This window comes from Suncus etruscus, chromosome 16, assembly GCF_024139225.1.
Source record: "Suncus etruscus isolate mSunEtr1 chromosome 16, mSunEtr1.pri.cur, whole genome shotgun sequence".
Taxonomy (NCBI): domain Eukaryota; kingdom Metazoa; phylum Chordata; class Mammalia; order Eulipotyphla; family Soricidae; genus Suncus; species Suncus etruscus.
The window spans coordinates 47,081,079-47,098,295 of NC_064863.1; the positions used below are offsets into that span (position 1 = coordinate 47,081,079).

At 39.8% G+C, this 17,217-nt stretch overlaps 1 protein-coding gene across 1 annotated transcript in view; it reads left to right on the top strand.

The window, feature by feature from the left end:
• The first annotated feature begins 903 nt into the window (after window positions 1-903).
• Window positions 904-17,217, top strand: part of THEGL (theg spermatid protein like) — a 40,135-nt gene continuing 23,821 nt past the window's right edge. Inside the window, 3 exon segments of the mRNA XM_049789840.1 lie at window positions 904-984; window positions 3,263-3,342; window positions 15,023-15,151. Coding sequence (XP_049645797.1) covers window positions 904-984; window positions 3,263-3,342; window positions 15,023-15,151 — 290 coding nt within the window.

Below are 17,217 nucleotides of genomic sequence, written 5' to 3' on the forward strand. Positions count from 1 at the left end.
ACAGTTCACTGTCAATTAGGCTGATCCTCAAAGGTAGCTCTGCCTCTCAATTATGCAGCTTCCAGGGTACTGCAGCAGAGAGATAGAGTTAGAGAGCCATGGATGAGGCTTACTTGCTCTGATGGGCATTGCCCTGGAGATGACATTCAACACTTGTGGTGAAGTTAATATAACCAATCCTAAAGCTGCAAGGGAAACAACATGAATACTTGGGGGGCATCAACTGTTTGCTACAAGTACATTAAGAAAGTCATGATGGGCCCGGAGAGATAGCACAGCAGCGTTTGCCTTGCAAGCAGCTGATCCAGGACCAAAGGTGGTTGGTTCGAATCCCGGTGTCCCATAGGGTCCCCCGTGCCTGCCAGGAGCTATTTCTGAGCAGATAGCCAGGAGTAACCCCTGAGCAACGCCGGGTGTGGCCCAAAAACAAACAAAAAAACCAAAAACCAAAAAACAAAAAAAAAAAAAAAAAAAAGAAAAGAAAGTCATAGGTGGGGCCGGGAAGGTGGTGCTAAAGATAAGGTGTCTACCTTGCAAGCGCTAGCGTGGACTGCGGTTCGATCCCCTGGCGTCCCATATGGTCCCCCCAAGCCAGGGGCGATTTCTGAGCGCATAGCCAGGAGTAACCCCTGAGTGTCAAACGGGTGTGGCCCAAAAACCCAAAAAACAAAACAAAACAAAAAGTCATAAGTAAGGGCCTAGGCGCAGGGGTCCTCAAACTTTTTAAACAGGGGACCAGTTCACTGTCCCTCAGACCATTGGAGGGTCTGACTATAGTAAAAACAAAATTTATGAACGAATTCTTATGCACACTGCATATCTTATTTTACAATGAAGAAACAAAACAGATACAAATACAATATGTGGCCCGTGGGCCATAGTTTGAGGATCACTGGTAGGGAGATGGCTCAGCTATTGTGCACAAGAATTATCACCCCCAACATAGCAGATAATGAGACAGAGACATCCCCAGTATGCCTGGAGGTAAGTATATTAAAAGGAGCATCATATTTTTAATTAAAAAATATTGCCAAGGAATGTTCAAGGGAGCAACATATGGTAGAAAGGACATTGACTAGTTCCAAAGGTTTATTTTTAAACCAATTTTATAATTTTTGTTCAAAGCCAAGCATTCTGTCTTAAATTTACCTCTATAATATCTTAAGAATTAAGTGCTAAAAAAAAAAGAATTAAGTGTTATCAATCCATACACAACTTAATATTTAAAGTGATAGTTTCCCTCTCTAACGGTGTGCATTTTTCCTGCAGTCTTCTGGAAAGAATTTGCTCTTGACTTTATGGAATATTCATTGTCTTTGTTTCAGTACTCATTATATGATCAATTTCAGAAAGAAATTTTTAGATTAAGTTTTTAGAGAGATTAAGTTTAAATTAGATTAAGTTTATTAAAGTTTTTTTTTTTTCAGGAAGTGGGGGTAAAAAAAGAAAAGGAAAAAAAAGTGTTTGTTTTTTTTTTTTCTTGGCCCACCTATATATGCTGAGAGTTTATTCCTGGTTCTGTGTTCAGGAATCCCTCCTGGTAGGGCTTGCTGGGGATTGAACCAGGGTCAGCTCTGTGCAAGGTAAGCACCTTAACCCCTGTACTATTTCTGTATCCCACAATATATTTTTAATTTTTTTAAATTTTATTTACTTATTGATTGATTAACTGATTGGTTTTTGGGCCACACCCAGCGGCATTAAGGGGTCACTCCTTGCTTTGCACTCAGAAATCACCCCTGGCAGCCTGGGGACCATATGGGATGCCAGAAGTCAAACCGGGTCCCTCCCAGGTCAGTGGCATGCTAGGCAAATGCCCTACCACTGTGCTATCTCTCTGGCCCCACAATATTTTTTTTAAATATAAATTACTTGATTAAAGACCATGTATCATATAGTAATCATAATATATTTGTTTCCAGGTAAGTAGGAGCAAAATTATTTAAAAAGAGAAAAAAATAACAAAAGTACAGCAAGAAAATTTGTGAAGAAAATTATTGTATCTTACAATGAAGTCATTAAATCATTGTCAGAAGATTTAGCAAGCTCTTGTTCATAGTTGTTCATTCGATAATTATTTTGTTTCTGAACAAAATGGCTTCACATACACATTGGCAATCTAAATTTACCTATCTAAATTGGTGTGTTCCTATGGGGATGATAGTAATAAAAACAAACCAGAGTTGTTTAAGGGTTACATTTGTACCTGTGCACGCTCAAGGAACTAAAATGTTAGGGTCTGAGTTGACCACCGAAGTTGGCACTGAGAGTCAGAGACCACCTTCAATAATACAAGATGCAAAAGGGAGTTTATTCGACTAGTTGAGGTTCAGGTCCCATCCAACCAAGGGAATCTTGACCAGGACCTCGAGTTAAATCTTCAAGCAGTATATATAGAGCTTTACATGTTGCAATAAGTCAAGCATTTTATTGGTTGATACAATAATGCAAGCATTTTGTCCACTTGACCAGAAATCACATCATGCTTAGGGTGGATGTCCCAACTTATTGCCAACTCAACTTTGTGTCAGAGGGTCCTTGTCTGGTGGAACATGTTCTTATCTGGTAGAATATTTGGACCCACCTAGTTCCTTATTCCTGTTCTTTACAGTGTACATTTTGCTGTTTTATCTTTAGGCTAACACCCTCTGCCTATGGGGGAGTTATAGAATGGAAAAATATTTTACAGTGACTTTACTGGGGGGCTTAGGACCACCTTGAGACTGGGCCCAAGGGGCTTTGGTTCTCACAAAAGCACCATTCTTTTTTTTTTTTTACCTAAAATAAAATTTATTTAAAAAAATTTTGTATTTAAGAATCATGGTTACAAGGTTGTTCATTCTATAGGGTTTTTTTTTTCCCCCACAGATAAAGTTGTTCCCGATTTAGTTACAGTCATACAATGTACAACCTTCACCAGTGTGCATGAGAGGGTGGGTGAGAGGGAAGAGGACATCTGGGAGGGTGAGAAGGAAACTGTTGACATTGGAGGCAGGAAATGCATACTGCATCTTTATTTATTTATTTAAAATATCTTTACGCACCATGTGTGACCAGAGTATCCATAATATTTCATGGCTTGGTTTACATCTCTTTCAAGAACAGAATAAATCTATCACACATTTTTTATTTTTTATGCTGAGACTTTCAGCATTTTTCAAGTAATCTCAAATAGGCTACTGAGTTTCCCTTCACCATTAGATGAGATTTGAGTTGTCGATTATTATCATATTTGTTAAAATATTCTCTTTGAATTAATCAGCTTGTTTTCATTAGTGTTTTTTCTAGGAGGAGACTTCATGATCTTTCAAGACCTAAAAAACAATGGGGAGTCCCAGATAGGTAAGGCTCTGTTATATAGACTTGCTTGTGGTGGTTATGTTCTGCATATTAGTCTTACCTATTACTGCCTCCCAGTTGGTTGGTCTCTGCTTACTAGAACATATCATCTCTTCAGTTGAGTCAATATAGAAAGCTAACTCTAGGTCATTGGGCTTCAAATTTTTCTACACTTTGGAGCTACTGGGGAACCTTTAAAATGAATAAGAACCTGGGTTACATCTCCCGAAATCCTGAGTTACATGATGTGGGGAGTCAGCTCAGCTTTAGCAGTCTTAGATAATTATAGTAGGCATTGGGTTGATACCCACTAACCAAGATGTGGATACATATGCCTTTCAAACTGTGTACCTCCTCTAGATTCAATTTTGTTGCTTTTAGCATCAAAGCTCTGCCTAGGGCACATCTGTGTTCTGACTCTCCCATAAGTTGGAGCTCTTATTCTTCACTTTGGCTTCCTTATCTCCTTCTTCAATCCCTGAGTAAAGTCAGATTCAATCCTCACTTTTCCCCATACTCTTTTGCTTTTTGTTTTATGTTTGGGTTATATCCAGCTGTGCTCAAGGCTGACTCCTAGATCAACATTCAGGGATCACTCCTGGTGGACTCAGGAAACTATATGGGATGCTGGGAAGCAAACCCTTGTCAGCTGTGTGCAAGGCAAGTGCCTTCCCATACCCATTCTATCCCACCCTATTCCTGTCCTATTGCTCTGCCACTCCCTGTTACTTTTTTAACTAATAAATTTTACTTTTTTTTTTTTTTTTTTTGCTGCGGGAGGAGGTTCCTCTGGACTGAACCCTAAAAGGCATAAGCTCTATTGCTGAGCCACATCCCTGGCCAGACTTTGCTTTTTAAAAAAAAAAATTATTTTATTTTATTGAAACCATTGTGGTTTATAAAGTCCTTTGTAGTTGGGTTTCAGACATACAATGAATCAGGGCCAATCCCACCACCAGTGTCATCCTCCCTCCACAAATGTTCCCAGATTGCATTCTATGCCACTACCCCCTGCCCCCAGCCTGCCTGTATAACAGGCCCATTTTAATTTTAGATTGTTAAAATTTGGTCTCTTGATTCTATTGTTTAGACATTGTTTTTTAAAAGCAGATTTTGATTTAGAGAAAAATTGATACTAACTATGGAATGAATGGATATCTTTTTACTGACTAGTCTAGTTTTACTTATTATTAACATCTTGCCTGCTATGGCAACATTTGTTAAAATGTTTGTTAAAATTTGTTAAAAATAGATGAGCAGGTATGGACAAATATTTAACACATCTATAGTTCTCTGTAGGCTTCTTTTGATTTCTACAGTTCTATAAATTTTGACCAATACATATGTCATTCATCCCACATGATAACCCATTTGCTAATTTTGTTATTTAATTTATCTCACCAAAGTTTTCTAGCTTTCTTTAAATCTTGTACATATACTACTAGATTTGTACTAATATAGTTAAATAATTTTCCATGCCAAGGTAAATGTTATATTTTTATGTTTTAATTGCTCATAAATGATATCTTAGTCAAACATTGGTATTAATTCTGTGCCCTCACACTTTGCTATAATTGGAAGAATAAAGATAGAGATGGGCAGGAATTAATAGTAAATGAAGTATTAATCTAACAGAGAAGAGTCAAATATTATTTCTAGACTTGTCATTAAATACAAATATGAAAAGTAAATTCTATTTGTTTTTTGGCCACACTCTTGACTCTATGCTCAGCAATTACTTCTGGAGATTTTGGGGAACTGTATGGAGTACTGGGAATAGAACCAGGTTGGACATGTGCAAGGCCAGCACATACTATCTCAGTCCATACTATACTATCATACTAATATCATACTATTATACTATCAGTCCATACTATCTCAGTCCCTAAAAAGTACACTTTTATGGGGCTGGAGCAATAGCAAAACAGGTAGGTTGTTTGCTTTGTATATGACTGACCCAGGTTCTATCCTTGGTATCCCATATGATTCCCCAAGCCTGTCAGGAGTGATTTCTGAGAACAGAGCCTGGAGTAACCTTTGAGAATCACCTGGTGTGACAAAAACAAACAAACCTGAATTTTAAAAAGGCTTACTTTTATACATTGAATATAAAATGCTTTAAATTATCTTTTCAATGAATGCATACATTAATGACAGGTACACATCAATAAGGTAATGAACATTGATAGAACTGAAACTATCTTAACAGTTCCAGCTTTTGTTTTGCTTTGTTTTGGTTTTGGACCACACCAGATGATGCGCAGGAGTTACTAGAATGAATCTAACAGAGAAAAGTCAGGAGTTATTCCTGGCTCTGCACTCAGGTCCCCCTCCTTTCACCACTCCTGGCTGTGCTCAGCAGACCATCTAGGATACCAGGGATTGAATCCAGTCTGCTACATTTGAGGCAAGTGCCCTTGCCATTGTACTATAATTTCTCTAGCCTCAACATTTCTAGCTTTAACTTCATTTATATGTAAAACTAGAAGAAAAGAGGGAAGAAATGTTTTAATTAGGGAATTGAACTCAGAAAACTAACCTATTCATATTCACCCAACTTGCTGGTGAATTGGGAATGAAATCTTTGTCTATAGCTCACAAAGCCCATTATTTACATGATACAGATGGATTCACAAAGGCAGGCTTTCTTTGTTAGAAGGAGGATAATTTATGGCTTTAAAGCAATGTGATTGAGGAAAAAAAAAAGGCCTATCCTATGAGTGATCTTTTTTATTTGTTTGTTTTTTTGTTTGTCACACCCGGCAGCACTCAGGGGTTATCACCCCAAACAAAGATGTTTCCCTAAATTCCTCCTTCCTTAAACCTCTTCCTTAGTAAAACACCACTGGATAATACTTTCATCTCTCTCAACCTTCACCAGGCTGGTGGGAATTTTTTTTTATAATATCTTTATTTAAGCACCATGATTACAAATATGCTTGTAGTTGGGTTTCAGTTATAAAAAAAAAAGAGCACCCCCTTTCACCAAGGCAACCTTCCCACCACCAGTTCTTTTGTTTTGCTTTGCCTCCCATCTCCCTGGAATTGGTTTTAATAAAGAAGGAGGAGTTCTGGCTTTGTGGTGGAAGCAGAGGGCATGAGGCGCAAGACCAAAGACACCATGATCATCCTTTCCTGATTGGCTTGGTATATTATTTCTTTGCCGCTATCCTGCTTCTTCAGACCCAGCTGCATGGGGTTTAGAAATACGGTGCTTGGAGTGATCTCACAACTCATGTATTTTTATTTTACAGACAAATACTGGACAATCTCACTTATGTGTAGTCTATAAAAAAAAAAAGACAGACTGGAGATGTAAGTTAAGCACTTACATTACATCCTGCCAACTCCAGTTTAAATCCCTAATACCACATATGGTTCCTCTGGACACTAGTAAGGGACACTGCCAAATACAGAACCAGAAATGACTAATGCTGAGCACTACTAGTTGGGACCCCCAAACAAGTACAAAAAAAAAAATCAAGGAAGCAAGTAAAGGAAGATATATGCTAAATGAAAACAAACACTTAGATTCTGGCCACACAATTAAGCTGACCAAAGGTGGAAGGCAGGGTGGACTGACTGAAAAGTCCCAGTGGACTATAGTGAAGGATTTGAGCACTATGATTGTGGGCATGGCATAACTTCATGCCATTTATTTATTTGCTTGTTTATTTATGGTTTTGGGGCCATATACTCATAGAATGAGAGTATAACTTTAGAAAAAGAGCAACTTAGAAATAGGCTGGTAAAACTTGTTCTGTATTTTTTGATGGTGGAAATTTGTAGATTTGACATTTAGCTGTTCAGAAAGGGATGACTAGATATTAAACTCTGGGAAGTCATCAAACTTTTTTATTATAAAATTGGGTATGCATCTGTATCTAACTTTGTTATATTTTATTGATAAATAAGTAGGTATGGTTCGAATAATCCATACTCTGCAGTAAAGTCCTTTGATTATAGAAAAATCTATTTTAATTTCCTTGATATTGCTAACCATGTAACAACTAAGCATAGTTTATTTTAAAGTACATAGTAATATATCATCATCATGATATATTCTTTGACATGTTGGTTTCTCACTGAATTCATGCCCACTTTTCCTTTTCTAACCCCATTGAGCCTTTCCTTCTACTTTACTTTAAATGAAAACATCTGATTTTTTTTTTTGTTTGTTTGTTTTTTTGGGCCACACCCGGCAGTGCTCAGGGGTTACTCCTGGCTGTCTGCTCAGAAATAGCTCCTGGCAGGCACGGGGGACCATATGGGACACCGGGATTTGAACCAACCACCTTTGGTCCTGGATCGGCTGCTTGCAAGGCAAACACCGTTGTGCTATCTCTCCGGGCCCGAAAACACCTGATTTTTAACCTCTGACTTCCTTACCTCTCTTCTCCTGGACTCCTGTCCAAACACATTCATCTTTTTCTGTTATTATATTGATATTCTCCTGACCAAACTTTATTGTCCATTGTTTATGCACCCACATCAAAAACTATCTCAAACAGATTTCTTTTGAGTTACCACCTTTAAGAATGCAGATCACTGAGGAAACTGAGCACCTGAAGGGAGCCCTGTCCTACTCTTCTCTGTCTTTCCTGAACTCTGGAAGCTCTCCTCAGAGCCCTGGGAAGAGAACCCCAAAGAAACTACATTCAGAAGCTACCCAGCGAGCCAGGGAGTGAGTAAGAAATGGCTGGATGTGGGGGTTTCCAGGCAGAGTGCTGAGTGCTCTACCTGCAGAGTCTCCACCCGGCTGTGCTTCTTCTGAGGAAACTGAGCACCTGAAGGGGCCCTGTCCTACCCTTCTCTGTCTTTCCTGAACTCTGGAAGCTATCCTCAGAGCCCTGGGAAGCAAACCCCAAAGAAACTACATTTGGAAGCTACCCAGCGAACCAGGGAGTGAGTAAGAAATGGCTGGATGTGGGGGTTTTCAGGCAGAGTGCTGAGTGCTCTACCTGCAGAGTCTCCACCCGGCTGTGCTTCTTCTGAGGAAACTGAGCACCTGAAGGGAGCCCTGTCCTACCCTTCTCTGTCTTTCCTGAACTCTGGAAGCTCTCCTCAGAGCCCTGGGAAGCGAACCCCAAAGAAACTACATTTGGAAGCTACCCAGCGAACCAGGGAGTGAGTAAGAAATGGCTGGATGTGGGGGTTTTCAGGCAGAGTGCTGAGTGCTCTACCTGCAGAGTCTCCACCCGGCTGTGCTTCTTCTGAGGAAACTGAGCACCTGAAGGGAGCCCTGTCCTACCCTTCTCTGTCTTTCCTGAACTCTGGAAGCTCTCCTCAGAGCCCTGGGAAGCGAACCCCAAAGAAACTACATTTGGAAGCTACCCAGCGAGCCAGAAACTGAGCACCTGAAGGGAGCCCTGTCCTACTCTTCTCTGTCTTTCCTGAACTCTGGAAGCTCTCCTCAGAGCCCTGGGAAGCGAACCTCAAAGAAACTACATTCGGAAGCTACCCAGCGAGCCAGTGACTCTCCTCAGAGTCCTGGGAAGTGAACCCCAAAAATACAGCATTCTGAAGCTGCCCAGCGAGCGAGTGAAAACTACGCCTGACCAGTGGGGCCCGACTGTGAAAAACTGTGAGTTCTGCCTGTGTGTGTCTCTCTGCTATCCTGTTGCGTGAACCTCCTGAGAGGGCTGAAAAGAGGCTCCAGAAGGCACTTAGCTCCACTTCGCTACGCAGCCGTGCGCTCTTTCTAAAAAAAGAACACCATCACAAGAAGAAAAAAACCACACTAAGAACTGTGCTGGATCACAGAAGCAAGAATTTCTCTCCAGACTGTCTTCTCTGCTGCGTGCTCGGGCCTAAGATTTGATCCTGTGTGAGGCTTCATCCACGGAGGACTCCCCTACCTTGGAGGCAAGTCGGCCCATCCAGAAAGGGCGGAGCCAGAGAAGTGTGTTGCCTGCATCATATAACCAATGAATACCACCACAACACGTAGAAAAACCCACAATACAAGTGTGACAATGGGGAAACAACGCAGGCCAGCATCAGACATAGAGAATGAAGATGACAATTCTGATGACCAGTTAACGACCAACCAACTAATCAATCTCTCAGATAAGGACTTTAGAGTAGCAATATGGAATATGCTCAAAGAACTCAAAGAAACCATGAATAGAGTAGAACAGAACACTAATAAGAATCAAGAAAATATGAAGACAGAAATCACAAAACTCCAAACTGAAATACCATGTCAACTAACAGGCCTGAAAAAATCAGTAAACGAAGTGAATGACAAAATGGATAAGCTCTGGGACAGGGTATCAGAAGCTGAGAATAGACTTGGTGCTGTGGAAGATGAGATACATAACAATTCCATACAACAGGAGAGATTGGAAAAAAAAAACTTATAACAAAAGAACAGACAATGGAAAAATTAGTCAAAGAATGGGAACAGATGAAAATAGAGGTCTATGATAAGATCAACAGAAACAACTTAAGAATCATTGGAGTCCCAGAGACCCAGGCAGAAAATTTCCAGGAAGAATCAACGGTCAAGAACATCATTAAAGAGAAACTCCCAGAGCTAAAGAATATATGTGATCATATCCTGCATGCTCGAAGAGTACCAACCAAAAGAGACCCAAGAAAAACCACCCCAAGACACATCCTAGTCACAATGACAAATCCCACAGATAGAGACAGAATTCTGAAAACAGCAAGATCAAAAGGGGAAATTACATTCAAGCAAGCATCCTTGAGATTTACAGCAGACCTGTCACCAGAAACACTCAATGCCAAAAAGCAGTGGTGGGATATTGTGACAAGACTGAATGAAATGAATGCTTCACCTAGAATACTGTACCCAGCAAAACTCACTTTCCGGTTTGACGGAAGAATACATGGTTTCACAGACAAAAAACAGCTCAGAAACTTTACAGACTCAAAACCAGTCTTAAGAGAAAAACTGAAAGACCTAATTTAAAACAAGACTAACCAAAAGACACACCAAATTTCAAAATAAAGATGGCATTAAATCCCAGGACAATTCTTTCTCTCAATGTCAATGGACTAAATGCACCAGTTAAGAGACACAGAGTGGCTAAATGGATCAAAAAACTCAATCCAACCTTCTGCTGCCTACAAGAAATGCACCTGAATAGTCAGAACAAACATAGACTCAAAATAAAAGGCTGGAGAAAAGTTATCCAAGCAAACAACACCCATAAAAAAGCTGGAGTGGCCATACTAATATCAGATAATGCAAACTTTATACTCAGGAAGGTTGTAAGTAAGGGACAAAGATGGACATTTTATATTAATCAAGGGGTCTGTAGAGCAGGAAGAAATAACTCTCCTAAACATATATGCACCAAATGAGGGGCCAGCAAAATATTTAAAACAACTGTTGACAAATCTGAAAAACAATATCAATAACAACACAATAATTGTGGGGGACCTCAACACTGCTTTGTCAACACTGGATAGGTCAACCAGACTGAAACCCAACAAGAATATACTAGACCTGAGGAGAGAAATGGAAGAAAGAGGCCTAGTGGATATATATAGGACACTCCATCCCCAGAAACCTGGATACACATTCTTCTCCAATGTACATGGGACATTCTCCAGGATAGACTACATGCTGGCACATAACACATACCTCCATAATATCAAGAGGATAGAAATTTTGCAGACTACCTTCGCTGACCACAAGGCTCTGAAATTATTTGTGAATTCCAAAGGGACTCAGAAGAAAAACTTTAACACCTGGAAGTTAAACAGCCTCATACTCAATAACCAGTGGGTCCGAGATGAAATCAAGAAGGAAATCAAAAGGTTCCTGGAAACAAATGACAATAAAGACACAAACTATCAGAACTTATGGGACACAGCAAAAGCATTACTGAGAGGAAAATTTATAGCTTTGCAAGCACACATCAGGAAGGAAGAAGGAGCTTACCTGAGTAGCTTAATGACACAGCTAATAGAACTAGAAAGTACTCAACAAAAGGACCCAAAAATAGGAAGACAGAAGGAAATAACAAAGCTGAGAGCAGAAATCAATGACGTGGAAACCCAAAAAACAATCCGAAAGATCAACGAAAGCAGAAGTTGGTTCTTCGAAAAAATAAACAAGATTGATAGACCACTGGCAAACCTAACAAAGAAAGAGAGAGAGAGAAACTTGATAACTCGTATTAGGAATGAAAAAGGAGAGATCACTACTGATATGACAGAGATTCAAAGGGTAATCAGAAACTACTTTGAAAAACTCTATGCTACTAAAAATGAGAACCTGGAAGAAATGGATAAATTCTTGAACTCTTATAATCTTCCACGGTTGAAGGAAGAGGATGTAGCATATCTAAACACCCCCATCACCATTGATGAAATAAAAATGGTAATCAAAAGTCTGCCCAAAAACAAAAGCCCAGGCCCAGATGGATTCACTAATGAATTCTTTCAAACTTTCCAAGAGGAACTACTACCAATCCTGGCAAGACTCTTTCATGAAATTGAACAAACGGAAACACTCCCAAACAGCTTTTATGAAGCCAACATCACCCTAATACCTAAACCAGACAGAGATGCTATGAAAAAAGAAAATTACAGACCAATATCGCTGATGAATGCAGATGCAAAGATCCTCAACAAAATCCTGGCATATAGGATTCAATACCTCATTAAGAAGATCATCCACTACGATCAAGTAGGTTTCATCCCAGGAATGCAAGGATGGTTTAACATCCGTAAGTCTATCAACATAATACACAACATCAACAACAAGAAAAATAAAAACCACATGATTATATCAATAGATGCAGAGAAAGCATTTGACAAGGTCCAACACCCATTCTTGATCAAAACTCTCAGCAAGATGGGAATGGAAGGAACCTTTCTCAATATAGTTAAGGCCATCTACCACAAGCCAGTGGCAAATATTATCCTCAATGGAGAAAAACTAAATGCCTTCCCTCTAAATTCTGGCACAAGACAAGGCTGTCCTCTCTCACCACTCCTATTCAACATAGCACTGAAGTACTTGCTATAGCGATTAGGCAAGAAAAAGATATCAAGGGAATCCAGATAGGAAAGGAAGAAGTCAAGCTCTCACTGTTTGCAGATGACATGATGCTCTACTTAGAAAACCCTAAAGACTCTACCAAAAAGCTTCTAGAAACAATAGACTCATATAGCAAGGTGGCAGGCTACAAAATTAACACACAAAAATCAATGGCCTTTCTATACACCAATAGTAATAAGGAAGAAATGGACATTAAGAAAACAACCCCATTCACAATAGTGCCACACAAACTCAAATATCTTGGAATCAACTTGACTAAAAATGTGAAGGACCTATACAAAGAAAACTATAAAACTCTGCTCCAAGAAATAAGAGAGGACACATGGAAATGGAAACACATACCCTGCTCATGGATTGGCAGGATTAACATCATCAAAATGGCAATACTCCCCAAGGCGTTATACAGATTCAACGCTATCCCTCTAAAGATACCTATGACATTCTTCAAAGAAGTGGATCAGGCACTTTTGAAATTTGTTTGGAACAATAAACACCCTAGAATAGCTAAAGCAATCATTGGGAAAAAGAATATGGGAGGAATTACTTTCCCCAACTTTAAACTTTACTACAAAGCAATAGTTATCAAAACAGCATGGTATTGGAATAAGGACAGACCCTCAGATCAGTGGAATAGGCTTGAATACTCAGAAAATGTTTCCCAGACATACAATCACCTAATTTTTGATAAAGGAGCAGGAAATCCTAAATGGAGCAGGGAAAGCCTCTTCAACAAGTGGTGTTGGCACAACTGGCTAGCCACTTGCAAAAAATTGAACTTAGACCCCCAGCTAACATCATGTACGAAGGTAAAATCCAAATGGATTAAAGACCTCGATATCAGACCCCAAACCATAAGATATATAGAACAACACATAGGCTAAACTCTCCAGGACATTGAGACTACTGGCATCTTCAAGGAGGAAACTGCACTCTCCAAGCAAGTGAAAACAGAGATTAACAGATGGGAATATATTAAGTTGAGAAGTTTCTGCACCTCAAAGGAAATAGCGCCCAGGATACAAGATCCACCCACTGAATGGGAGAATCTATTCACCCAATACCTATCAGACAAGGGGCTAATCTCCAAAATATACAAGGCACTGACAGAAATTTACAAGAAAAAAACATCTAATCCCATCAAAAAATGGGGAGAAGAAATGAACAGACACTTTGACAAAGAAGAAATACAAATGGCCAAAAGACACATGAAGAAATGCTCCACATCACTAATCATCAGGGAGATGCAAATCAAAACAACAATGAGATATCACCTCACACCACAGAGAATGGCACACATCACAAAGAATGAGAACAAACAGTGCTGGCGGGGATGTGGAGAGAAAGGAACCCTTATCCACTGCTGGTGGGAATGCCGTCTAGTTCAACCTTTATGGAAAGCAATATGGAGATTCCTCTAAAAACTGGAAATCGAGTTCCCATACGACCCAGCTATACCACTCCTAGGAATATACCCTAAGAACACAAAAATACAATACAAAAATCCCTTCCTTACACCTATATTCATTGCAGCACTATTTACCATAGCAAGACTCTGGAAACAACCAAGATGCCCTTCAATAGACGAATGGCTAAAGAAACTGTGGTACATATACACAATGGAATATTATGCAGCTGTCAGGAGAGATGAAGTCATGAAATTTTCCTATACATGGATGTACACAGAATCTATTATGCTGAGTGAAATAAGTCAGAGAGAGAGAGAAAAACGCAGAATGGTCTCACTCATTTATGGGTTTTAAGAAAAATGAAAGACATTCTTGCAATAATAAATTTCAGACACAAAAGAGAAAAGAGCTGGAAGTTTCAGCTCACCTCAGGAAGCTCACCACAAAGAGTGATGAGTTTAGTTAGAGAAATAACTACATTTTGAACTGTCCTAATATTGAGAATGTATGAGGGAAATGTAGAACCTGTTTAGAGTACAGGCGGGGGTTGGGTGGGAAGGAGGGAGATTTGGGACTTGGGTGATGGGAATGTTGCACTGGTGATGGGTGGTGTTCCTTTTATGACTGAAACCCAAACACAATCATGTATGTAATCAAGGTGTTTAAATAAAAAAAATAGAAAAAAAAAAAAAAGAATGCAGATCAATGGTCTGGAGCAATAGCACAGTGGGTAGGGCATTTGTCTTGCATGCTGCTGGCCTGAGTTCAATTCCTGGTATTCTGAGCCTGTCAAAAGTGATTTCTGAGCATAGAATGATCCCTGAGTATTGCCACATGTGTCCCAAAAGCTAAAAAATAGGGGGGGGGGGGAAGGAAATAGATTAAAAAAGTGTATTTTAGGGGCCAGCGTGATTGTAGAGTGGGTAGGCATACTTGTCTTGCATACAGCTAACCCATCATCTCGTTAAGGTTTATTGATCCTGCCAGGAGTAATTCCTGAGCCCAGATAATTTACCCCTGATCACTGCCAGATGTAGCCAAAAACTATCCCCCAATGTGTATTTTATTCTCATTTTAGCCTCCATAAATCTTTACCTGTTTCTGATGTCTGAAACTCATCAGACTATAATAGAGATAGTTGTGAAATGAAATCAAATTGGTATTTAAGTCATCAAGAGCCATTTCTAAGAGATCTAATAATTATCTTACTATTTTCTTTTACTGTTTTGTTTAACAGAAGACTGGTTTGGGGTAACCAAGATACTATTTGCCCTATTTCCCGATTTGCATTGAACAGTCATTTGAACAAAAGACTAGAAAGCCTTGCTGAACCCAAGGAGGTCTTCTACAGATATGTACCTGACAGGTGAGTGGTTTGGGCTAGCAAATCACTCTCTTAGAAAAGGAGAAGGAGGGCCGGGCGGTGGCGCTAAAGGTAAGGTGCCTGCCTTACCTGCGCTAGCCTAGGACGGACCGCGGTTCGATCCCCCCGGCATCCCATATGGTCCCCCAAGCCAGGAGCGACTTCTGAGCGCATAGCCAGGAGTAACCCCTGAGCGTCACCAGGTGTGGCCCAAAAAAAAAAAAAAAAAAAAAAAAAAAACAAAAGAAAAGGAGAAGGAAAAGGAAACTGGAACTTAGTCCTTTTCAGAAAGCAATAAATTGCCCAACCTACTGTCTAATCTTAAGAAGATTTCTATCTCATGCTACAGTCAAATGTTCCTAAAGCAAGTAGTAACATTTAACTCTTGTAGACTTGCAAGATATTTTATAATGTTTTGGTGTATCAGGTTTTTTAATATTTAGTTAGATGGTATTACTAAAGACTCAAACATCATTTCAAGGTAACTTTAAGGAATTCTATAGATGCTGATCATTTCTTTCAAGTTAGGATCCTTGATTTTTTTTGTTTGTTTTTTGTTTGCTTTTTGGTTTTTGGGCCACACCCGGCAGTGCTCAGGGGTTACTCCTGGCTGTCTGCTCAGAAATAGCTCCTGGCAGGCACGGGGGACCATATGGGACACCGGGATTTGAACCAACCACCTTTGGTCCTGGATCGGCTGCTTGCAAGGCAAATGCCGTTGTGCTATCTCTCCAGGCCCAGGATCCTTGATTTTATCTTTTTTTAAATTTATCTTTATTAAAGCACCATGATTATCAACATGTTTGTGTCTTTTTTTTTTTTTTTTTTGGGTCACACCCGGTGACACTCAGGGGTTACTCCTGGCTATGCGCTCAGAAGTCGCTCCTGGCTTGGGGGACCATATGGGACGCCGGGGGATCTAACCGCGGTCCATCCAAGGCTAGCGCAGGCAAAGCAGGCACCTTACCTCTAGCGCCACCGCCCGGCCCCATGTTTGTGTCTTGATTTTTATCATTTAGGACACAATAGAAGTGAAAGAACTCTTTGAAATTTCCACTTCTGAGGATTAGCCACTTCCTCTGTCTTAGAAATATTCCATTGAGGTGCTTCTCCTACCTTCCTCACCTACCATATTTCACATATGGCTTTCTCTTTCTCTGCTGGCATCTCCCAGTGCATGAACCTTAACTCTTTCTCTGCTGGACATGCCCCAGGTTGAGAGTCAGTCCTCTTCTACAAATTCTGTTTCCATTCTTCCGGTGAGACTTTCTTGTTTTTGCTTTTGTTTTTTTTGTTGTTGTTTTTTGTTTTGTTTTTGGACCACACCCAGCCGATGCTCAGGAGTTAATCCTGGCTGTCTGCTCAGAAATAGCTCCTGGCAGGCACGGGGGACCATATGGGACACCAGGATTTGAACCAACCACCTTTGGTCCTGGATTGGCTGCTTGCAAGGCAAATGCCGCTGTGCTATCTCTCCGGGCCCGGGTGACACCTTTCTTACTTCCCGTTTCTCCAGGAGGAAAATGTTCGTCCCATAGGAACCTCCAACTCAACAGGTTACAAACAACTCTGGCACATTTTAATATTGGTTAAATTGGGTACTAATTTCAGAATATTTAGAGTGCAATCATGGTTATACCTGCCTTTAAAATTTTTTTTCAAATGGGCTGGAGAGATAGTACAGTAAGCAGGGCTCTTGCCTTGCATGTGGTCTACCCAGGTTGGATTTCTGGCATCTCAAATGGTTCCACAAGTACAGCTAGGTGTGGTTCTTGAGCTCAGCACCAGGAGTAAGCACTGAAAACTGCTTTGTGTGGCAAAATAAATAAATAAATAAATAAATAAATAAATAAATAAAAGGTTTTTTTTGTTGTTGTTCAAACAGAAATGACAATTAAAATTTAAAAATAAAATAAGGGGGTAAAGTTTATTCAAGAATTTAGATGAATCCATTTTTCATATTGCTTACTGGAAATTATTTTATTGTCTGAGCAATAAAATCCCAGTTGTATTTCATTAATTTCATTTTCTTTCTGGATTAAATACACCTGATCTTAGCATGCTGGTGA